The 11064-nt window shown below is 41.7% G+C and overlaps 1 protein-coding gene across 1 annotated transcript; it reads left to right on the forward strand.

Annotated features, from left to right (window-relative positions):
• The first annotated feature begins 266 nt into the window (after positions 1-266).
• Positions 267-10142, forward strand: LOC147990393 (uncharacterized). The gene is made up of 2 exons (XM_087538202.1): positions 267-508; positions 9878-10142. Exons 1-2 carry the CDS (start codon positions 267-269, stop codon positions 10140-10142), a joined length of 507 nt encoding a protein of 168 aa, XP_087394328.1.
• The last annotated feature ends 922 nt before the right edge of the window (positions 10143-11064 follow it).

Raw genomic sequence — 11064 nt, forward strand, 5'->3', positions numbered from 1 at the left:
GTCGGGAAAGGATCACGCGCTCGGGAAAAAGCGGTCGGGCGCGCGCTAATTCTGGCGCGCGGTATCCGACGCACTTTATAAAATCCAACGCCGTCCCGCGCCCTCCCACCGCTCTGTGCCTCGCCACCGCTCTCTCCCTGCTCTTTCTTGCCTCACCGTCGCTCTTTCTCCCCTCGCCGCCGCCGAGCCGCCGGGAAACTTGGGGCTACCACAGCGTCCGCGCACGCCCCTCGGGCGCCTTCTCCGCCGAGATCTGGTTCAACAAGATGCGCCTTGGCCTCGGCACTTTTGACACCACCCTTGAGGCCACCCGTGCGTACGACGCGGCGGCGTGGCACCTCCGGCGGCCTCATAGGGACATGAACTTCCCCAATGTGCCGACGTGGGGGTGGGCGCAGGAGCTCGTGCCTCCCTCACGGCTTATCACCAACGAGGCTTGTCGCGACAACCGGATGTGGGAGCACCGCCTCGGCATCAATGAGATGGACGAGGAAGACATGGTGCTGTGGTGCCAACTGTTGGGAAACGTAGCATGCAATTTCAAAAAAAAAAAATCCTATGCTCACGCAAGATCTATCTAGGAGATGCATAGCAACGAGAGGGGAGAGTGTGTCCACGTACCCTCGTAGACCAAAAGCAGAAGCGTTTGACAACGCGGTTGATGTAGTCAAACTTCTTCTGTTCCGACCGATCAAGCACCGAATGTACAACACCTCCGAGTTCTGCACACGTTTAGCTCGATGATGTCCCTTGAACTCTTGATCCAGCAAAGTGTCGAGGGAGAGTTCCGTCAGCACGACAGCGTGGTGACGGTGATGGTGAAGTGATCCGCGTTGGGCTTCGCCTAAGCACTACGACAATATGACCGGAGGCATAAACTATGGAGGGGGGCGCTGCACACGGCTAACAGTTGTTGGTATATGTTCTGGTGGTGCCCCCCCCCCCACATATATACATATAGGTTGGAGGGGAGGAGAGGCAGCCAAGGGAGCGCCCCAAGTAGGAGGAATCCGACTTGGGCGCCTCCCCAATTCGACCTCCCCCCTTCCATAAGTTCGGGAGGGGGAAGGAAGGAGGAGGGAGAGGGAAGGAAGGGGTAGGCCGAATCCCTCCCCTTCCTTCTATCTTCCCCTCTTATCTTCTCCTCCTTTTTTGTCCTATGTGGGGGCGCACCAACCCCTTGGGGGCTGGTTTGTCCCCCTCTTGGCCCATTAGGCCCATATAGTTGCCGGGGGGGGTGCCTGGAACCCCTTCCGGAGACCCGATATGTACCCGGTACCCCCAGAACAGTTCCGGTGTCCGAATATCATCGTCCTATATATATATATATATATATATATATATATATGAATCTTTACCTCTCGACAACTTCGAGACTCCTCGTCATGTCTGTGATCTCATACGTGACTCCGAACAACATTCAGTCACCAAATCACATAACTCATATAGTACAAAAATCGTGATCGAACGTGAAGCGTGCGGACCCTACGGGTTCGAGAACTATGTAGACATCACCGAGACACCTCTCCGGTCAATAAACAATAGCAGAACCTGGATGCTCATATTGGTTCCCACATATTCTACGAAGATCTTTATCGGTCATACCGTAATGACATCATATGTTATTCCCTTTGTCATTAGTATGTTACTTGCTCGAGATTCGATCGTCTGTATCTTCATACCTAGTTCTATATTGTTACCGGCAAGTCTCTTTACTCGTTCGGAAATACATCATCCCGCAACTAACTCATTACTCACATTGCTTGCAAGGCTTATTATGATGTGGATTACCGAGAGGGCCCAGAGATACCTCTCCGATACTCGAAGTGACAAATCCTAATCTTGATCTATGCCAACCCAACAAAAACCTTCGGAGATACCTGTAGAGGTAGAGCATCTTTATAATCACCCAATTACATTGTGTCATTTGATAGCACACAAGGTATTCCTCCGATATCCGGGAGTTCCATAATCTCATAGTCGAAGGAATATGTATTTGACATGAAGAAAGTAGTAGCAATAAAACAGAATGATCAATATGGTAAGCTAACGGATGGGTCTTGTTCATCACATCATTCTCCTAGTGATGTGATCCCGTTCATCAAATGACAACACATGTCTATGGTTAGGAAACTTAACCATCTTTGTTTAACGAGCTAGTCTAGTAGAGGCTTACTAGGGACACGGTGTTTTGTCTATGTATCCACACATGTATCAAGTTTCCGGTTAATACAATTCTAGCATGAATAATAAACATTTATCATGATATAAGGAAATATAAAATAACAACTTTATTATTGCCTCAAGGGCATATTTCCTTTAGTCTCCCACTTGCACTAGAGTCAATAATATGGTTCACATCCCCATGTGATTTAACACCAATAGTTCACATATTTATGTGATTAACACCCATAGTTCACATTACCATGTGACCAACACCCAAAGGGTATACTAGAGTCAATAATCTAGTTCACATCGCTATGTGATTAACACCCAAAGTGTACTAAGGTGTGATCATGTTTTGCTTGTCATAGAAGTTTAGTCAACGGGTCTGCCACGTTCAGATCCATATGTATTTTTCAAATTTCTATGTAAACAATGCTCTGCATGGAGCTACTCTAGCTAATTGCTCCCACTTTAAATATGTATCCAGATCAAGACTCAGAGTCATCCAGATCAGTGTCAAAGCTTGCATCGACGTAACTCTTTACGACGAACTCTTTATCACCTCCATAACCGAGAAACATTTCCTTAGTCCTCTTTAGGTACCTAAGGATAATTTTGACTGATGTCAAGTGATCTACTCCTAGATCACTATTGTATCCCCTTTCCAAACTCATGGCAAGGCACACAACAGGTCTGGTGCACAACATGGCATACTTTATAGAACCTATGACTGGGGCATAGGGAATGACTTTCATTCTCTCTATATATTCTGCCAAGATCGGGTTTTGAGTCTTACTCAACTTCACACCTTGTAACATAGGCAAGAAGCCTTTCTTTGACTGATCCATTTTGAATTGCTTCAAAACTTTATCAAGGTATGTGCTTTGAGAAAGTCCTATCAAGCATCTTGATCTATCTCTATAGATCTTGATGCCCAATAGATAAGCAGCTTCTCCGAGGTCCTTCATTGAAAATTCTTATTCAAGTATCCTTTTATGCTATCCAGAAATTATGTATCATTCCCGATCAACAATATGTCATCCACATATAATATCAGAAATGCTACAGAGCTCCCACTCACTTTCCTGTAAAAACAGGCTTCACCATAAGTCTGTATAAACCATATGCTTTGATCACCTCATCAAAGCGTATATTCCAACTCCGAGATGCTTGCACCAGTCCATAGATGGATCGCTAGAGTTTGCACACTTTGTTAGCACCTTTAGGATAGATAAACCCTTTTGGTTGCATCATATACAATTCTTCTTTAAGAAATCCATTAAGGAATGCACTTTTGACATCCATTTGCCAGATTTCATAAAATGTGGCAATTGCTAACATGATTCGGACAGACTTAAGAACCGCTACGAGTGAGAAAATCTCATCGTAGTCAACACCTTGAACTTTTCGAAAAACCTTTTTCTGACAAGTCAAGCTTTGTAGATAGTAACACTACCATCAGCGTTCGTCTTCCTCTTGAAGATCCATTTATTCTCAATGGATTGCTGATCATTAGGCAAGTCCACCAAAGTCCACACTTTGTTCTCATACATGGATCCTATCTCAGATTTCATAGATTTAAGCCATCTGTCGGAATCTGGGCTCATCATAGCTTCTTCATAGTTCGTAGGTTCGTCATGGTCTAGTAACATGACTTCCAGAACAGGATTATCGTACCACTCTGGTGCGGAACGTGCTTTGTTCGACCTACGAGGTCTAGTAGTAACTTGATCTGAAGTTTCATGATCATCGTTAGCTTCCTCTCTAGTTGGTGTGGGAATCACGGGAATGGATTTCTCTGATGAGCTACTTTCCAATTCAAGAGAAGGTACAATTACCTCATCAAGTTCTACTTTCCTCCCACTTACTTCTTTTGAGAGAAACACCTTCTCCAGAAAGGATACATTATTAGCAACAAAGATCTTGCCTTCGGATCTGTGGTAGAAGGTGTACCCAATAGCTTTTTTTGGGTATCCTATGAAGGCACACTTCTCTGATTTGGGTTTGAGCTTATCAGGTTGAAGCTTTTTCACATAAGCATCGCAACCCCAAACCTTTAAGAAGCGACAGCTTAGGTTTCTTGCCAAACCACAGTTCATACGGTGTCGTCTCAACGGATATAGACGGTGACATAATTAACATGAATGCAGTTGTCTCTAATGCATAACCCCAAAACGATGGTGGTAAATCGGTAAGAGACATCATAGATCGCACCATATCTAATAAAGTACGATTACGATGTTCGGACACACCATTACACTGTGGTGTTCTAGGTGGCGTGAGTTGTGAAACTATTCCACATTGCTTTAAATTAAGGCCAAACTCGTAACTCAAATATTCACCTCCTCGATCAGATCGTAGAAACTTTATTTTCTTGTTACGATGATTCTCCACTTCACTTTGAAATTCTTTGAACTTAAAAAAAACAGATTTGTGTTTCATTAAGTAGATATACTTATATCTGCTTAAATCATCTGTGAAGGTCAGAAAATAACGATACCCGTCATGAGCCTCAACACTCATCGAACCGCATACATCGGTATGTATTATTTCCAATAAGTCGTTAGCTCGCTCCATTCTTCTGTAAAACGGAGTTTTAGTCATCTTGCCCATGAGGCATGGTTCACAAGTATCAAATGAATCATAATCAAGTGATTCCAAAAGCCCATCTGCATGGTGTTTCTGCATGTGTTTTACACCAATATGACCTAAACGGCAGTGCCACAAATATGTTGCACTATCATTAGTAACTTTGCATCTTTTCGCATCAATATTATGAATATGTGTATCACTACAATCGAGATTCAATAAAACATTTATATTGAGTGTATGACCATAGAAGGTTTTATTCATGTAAATAGAACACCAATTATTCTTTGAATTAAATGAATAAACGTATTGCAATAAATATAATCCAATCATATTCATGCTCAACGCAAACACCAAATAGCATTTATTTTAGGTTCAACACTAATCCCGAAGGTAAAGGGAGTGTGCGATGGTGATCTTATCAACCTTGGAATCACTTCCAACACACATCGTCACCTCGCCCTTAACTAATATCTGGTCATTTTGCAACTCCTATGTCGAGGTACAAATCTTAGAAACTGAACCGGTATCAAATACCTAGGGGGTTGCTATGAACACTTGTAAATTACACATTAATAACATGTATATCATATATATATACCTTTGCTCACTTTGCCATCCTTCTTATCCACCAAGTATTTGGGGTAGTTCCACTTCCGGTGACCATTTCCTTTGCAGTAGAGGCACTCAGTTTCAGGCTTGGGTCTAGCTTTGGGCTTCTTCATGGGAGTGGCAACTTGCTTACCATTCTTCTTGAAGTTCCCTTTCTTTCCCTTGCCCTTTTACTTGAAACTAGTGGTCTTGTCAACCATCAACACTTGATGCTCTTTCTTGATTTCTACCTTCGCCGATTTCAGCATTACAAAGAGCTCGAGAATCGCTTTCGTCATCCCTTGCATATTTTAGTTCATCACGAAGTTCTAGTAGCTTGGTGATAGTGACTAGAGGACTCTATAAATCACTATCTTATCTGGAATATTAACTCCTACTTGATTCACGCGATTGTAGTACCCAGACATTCTGAGCATATGCTCATTGGCTAAGCTATTCTCCTCCATCTTGTAGGCAAAGTACTTGTTAGAGGTCTCATACCTCTCGACACAAGCATGAGTCTGAAATACTCATTTCAACTATTGGAACATCTCATATGCTCCATGGTGTTCAAAACGTTTTTGAAGTCCTGGTTCTAAGTCGTAAAGCATGGCGCACTAAATTATCAAGTACTCATCATACTGAGCTTGTCAAATGTTCATAACGTCTGCATCTACTCCTGCACTAGGTCTGTCACCTAGCGGTGCATCAAGAACATAATTCTTCTATGCAGCAATCAGGATAATCCTCAGATCACGGACCCATTCCGCATCATTGCTACTATCATCTTTCAACTTTTTCTCTAGGAACATATCAAAAAAATATAGGAGCTATATTGCGAGCTATTGATCTACAACATAGATATGAAAATACTATCAAGACTAAGTTCATGATAAATTAAGTTCAATTAATCAAATTACTTAAGAACTCCCACTTAGATAGACATCCCTCGAGTCATCTAAATTATCACGTGATCCAAATCAACTAAACCATGTCCGATCATCACATGAGATGGAGTAGTCTTCAATGGTGAACATCTCTATGTTGATCATATATTCTATATGATTCATGTTCAACCTTTCGGTCTCTAGTGTTGTGAGGCCATGTCTGTACATGCTAGGCTTGTCAAGTTTAACCCGAGTATTCCGCATGTGCAAAACTGTCTTGCACCCGTTTTATGTGAACGTAGAGCCTATCACACCTGACCATCACGTGGTGTCTCAACACGACGAACTGTCGCAATGGTGCATACTCAGGGAGAACACTTATACCTTGAAATTTTAGTGAGGGGTCATCTTATAATGCTACCGCCATACTAAGCAAAATAAGATGCATAAAAGATAAACATCACATGCAATCAAAATATATGACATGATATGGCCATCATCATCTTGTGCCTTTGATCTCCATCTCCAAAGCACTGTCATGATCTCCATCGTCACCGGCTTGACACCTTGATCTCCATCGTAGCGTCGTGCTCGTCTTGCCAACTGTTGCTTCTACAACTATCGCTAACACATAGTGATAAAGTAAAGCAATTACATGTCATTTGCATTTCATACAATAAAGCGACAACCATAAGGATCCTGCCAGTTGCCGATAACTTCTACAAAACATGATCATCTCATATAATAACGTATATCACATCATGTCTTGACCATATCACATCACAAAATGCCCTGCAAAAACAAGTTAGACGTCCTCTACTTTGTTGTTGCATGTTTTACGTGGCTAATACGGGCTTCTAGCAAGAACCATTCTTACCTACGCATCAAAACCACAACGGTGATTTATCAAGTTTCTTGTTTTAACCTTCAACAAGGACCGGGCGCAGTCAAATTTGATTCAACTAAAGTTGGAGAAACAGACACCCGCCAGCCACCTTTATGCAAAACTAGTTGCATGTCTGTCGGTGGAACTGGTCTCATGAACGTGGTCATGTAAGGTTGGTCCGGGCCGCTTCATCCAACAATACCGCCAAATCAAAATAGGACATTGGTGGTAAGCAGTATGACGATCACCGCCGACAACTCTTTGTGTTCTACTCGTGCATATCATCTACGCATAGACCTCGCTCAGATGCCACTGTTGGGAAACGTAGCATGCAATTTCAAAAAAAAATCCTACGTTCACGCAAGATCTATCTAAGAGATGCATAACAACGAGATGGGGAGAGTGTGTCCACGTACCCTCATAGACCGAAAGCGGAAGCATTTGACAACGCGGTCGATGTAGTCAAACTTTTTCTCATTCTGACTGATCAAGCACCGAACGTACGGCACCTCCGAGTTCTGCACACGTTAGGAATTTGGAAAATGTTCTTGCTTTTCAGCTAGGAATTTTTTATTCAAATTTTTTACAACTTTTCAAGAAATATTGGGATTTCACAATATGTTTCCATTTTCAAAAAATTGTTTAGAAATTCCAAAAAATGTTCATGTTTTCTTTTTTAGATGTTTCAAAAAATGTTCTACTTTCAAAAATTATTCATGAATTCGAAAAATGTTCGTATTTTCAACTTTTGTTCTGGAGTTTTAAAAAATGTTCCCAGTTCAAAAAAATGGTCATGATTTTCAAAAAAGTATCTTTTTTAAATATTCCATCTTTTCGAAATCTGTTTTTATGTTCAATAATTTCAAATAATGTTCTTGTTTTCAAAATCTGTTTAAATTTTCAAAAAATGTTCAGATATTTCAAAATATGTTAATTTGTTCACAAGTTAAACAAATTATGTTTCGGAAAATGTTCATGAATTTTTGAAAAATGTTCTCATTTTCAAATATGTGTTCACAATTTCAAAAGACGTTCGGATTTTTTTTATGTTCTCCTCTGTGAAATTTATTCACAAATTCAAGAATCTTCTTATTTTCATAATTTGTTCGTAATTCAAAAGAAATCATGAATTTCATAAATTGTTCTTGTTTTGAAAACAATGTTCGCATTTTTAAATTTTGTTTATGTTTCAAAAAGCGTTCGCATTTTTTTCAAATAGTTTTTAGTAGTTTCAAAAGAAATCTCGTTTTCAATATTGCTCCTTTATTTTATTTTCAGCTTATCCCAAAAAATGATTGTGTCTTCAAAATGTGTTATTTGTTGTTAAAAAATTCATTTTTGAAAAAACAATTTATGTTGTGAGAAGAAAATCTCATTCGGGTTTTTAATAAAAGGTTGCTCAGCTAGGGACGTCGTTCTCTCATGGGAGGTCATGTGTTCGGTCCCACTAAAACACGTTTTTTGGGAATTTTTTGTGAGCTATTCCTTTATGTTTTGACACTGTTGTCGTTTCTTTAAGTGCCGCGCTGTAAATCATCTATAGAAGGTGTCTGGTCGTACTAGCTAGCAACGCGTGCGTGTAAGGTGGTGATCGGGGGTTCAATTTCCACCAGGTGCTTCCTCTCTCTTCCCCTCTTTCCTTCTCCTCCTATTTCGGCCTATATGGAGGCGCACCAGCCCCTTAGGGGCTGGTCTGTCCCCCTCTTGGCCCATTAGGCCCATATAGTTGCCGGGGGGGTTCCCCGGAACCCGTTCCGGTGACCCGATATGTACCCGGTACCCCTAGAACACTTCTGGTGTCCAAATATCATCGTCCTATATATGAATCTTTACCTCTCGACCATTTAGAGACTCCTCATCATGTTCTTGATCTCATCTGGGACTCCCAACAACATTCGGTCACCAAATCACATAACTCATATAATACAAAATCGTCATTGAACGTTAAGCGTGCGGACCCTACGGGTTCGAGAACTATGTAGACATGACCGAGACACCTCCCCGATCAATAACCAATAGCGGAACCTGGATGCTCATATTGGTTCCCACATATTCTACGAAGATCTTTATCGGTCGTACCGTAATGACAACATACATTATTCCCTTTGTCATCGGTATGTTACTTGCCCGATATTCTATCGTCGGTATCTTCATACTCGACAAGCCTCTTTACTCATTCTATAATACATCATCCCGCAGCTAACTCATTAGTCACATTGCTTGCGAGGCTTATTATGATGTGCATTACCGAGAGGGGCCATAGATACCTCTCCGATACTCAGAGTGACAAATCCTAATATCGATCTATGCCAACCCAACAAACACCTTTGGAGATACCTGTAGAACATATTTATAATCACCCAGCTACGTTGTGACATTTGATAGCACACAAGGTATTCCTCTGGTATCCGGAAGTTGCATAATCTCATAGTCGAAGGAATATGTATTTGACATGAAGAAAGCACTAGCAATAAAACAGAACGATCAATATGCTAAGCTAATGGATGGGTCTTGTCCATCACATAATTCTCCTAACGATGTGATCCCGTTCATCAAATGACAACACATGTCTATGGTTAGGAAACTTAACCATCTTTGATTAACGAGCTAGTCTAGTAGAGACTTACTAGGGACACAGTGTTTTGTCTATGTATCCACACATGTATCAAGTTTACGGTTAATACAATTCTAGCATGAATAACAAACATTTATCATGATATAAGTAAATATAAAATAACAACTTTATTATTGCCTCTAGGGCATATTTCCTTCACCAACTCTTCCCGCAGGACATCATCAACGAGCGTGAGTTATACGCGCAAAGGAGGGCTGAGAAGGAGAAGAGGAGGGCGGAGCGAGCCGCTTATCGCGAGGACAGGCATACGCGGAAGGCGGCCGCTCAATTCAACATCAAGCTAGGAGCAGCGTCGCCCCAAGACTCCGACGACGATCGGTATCTTGACGCCTTCATTGAGACATTGGAGGAGGACATCACCGAGGCGGAGTCGGAGGACGAGGAGTAGTTGAACTATTTATTTTTTATCTATCTATGTTATATCTATGCCGAGAACTACCTATGTATCTATCTATGCCAGTATCGACTCGGTCGAATGTGTATCGAGTCAGAGTAGAAAGGAGAAAAAATATAGCGCGTCTGCTGGAGCGACGCCCGCACAATTTTTTGCAGCGGCCGCCGGAGCCAGCACTCCGTGGACCGCAAAAACTGTCTATTCCAGCGTCGCAAACACTTTTGCACGGTGCGCGCGTGTTGGAGATGCTCTAACATGGCAGATGAGTGCTTTAATGTTGCCCAGAATATGCGTGACTATTACTATGTTTTTGTTGCCATGTTGAGATTTTAAAACTACGAATGTGAACATGCAGAGGAGCAATGAAGACCAAACACAGGATATTGGGGACATCTTCAAGGAACGTGGCAAGTTAAAGAGGAGCTGCACCGAACCTATAAAACAAGCTTTGTTAAGTAACACCCTTTCAATTACTTTCGTTTAGCCTCGTGTTCTTCGATGTGTATATGTTGTAGTTTCTATTTCTCTTAGCCTCGTGTTCTTCGATGTGTAATAAGAAGAGTCTTAATCGTCCTAATGCTTTCATTTTTAGCTTGATGTGGGAAGTGGGTGTTCTCACCTTGGAGTCTGTTTTTATATTTCTCCTTTTGAATTCACTTCTCTGAGTCTTGTTTATCTGGCTTCTGCTTAATGGATCTGGGTAGCTCTAACTATTGATCTAAAAAAGAAGTAACTTCATGTCAGGATGCAGTTCCTGCGAGAGGGAAGTATGGTCAACCTCGAGATCATGTATCCAAATGAGGCTGGATTACACACAAGGTGCCCGTTCCCTAATGATGCTGGATTAGACACAAGGTGCAAATTCCGGATGATGTTGGATTACACACAAGCCAGGTGGAGTCGTCATCTTTTCGTG

The sequence above is a fragment of the Triticum urartu genome, chromosome 1A, assembly GCF_056163025.1.
Source record: "Triticum urartu cultivar PI428250 chromosome 1A, HENAU_Tu73, whole genome shotgun sequence".
Lineage (NCBI taxonomy): Eukaryota > Viridiplantae > Streptophyta > Magnoliopsida > Poales > Poaceae > Triticum > Triticum urartu.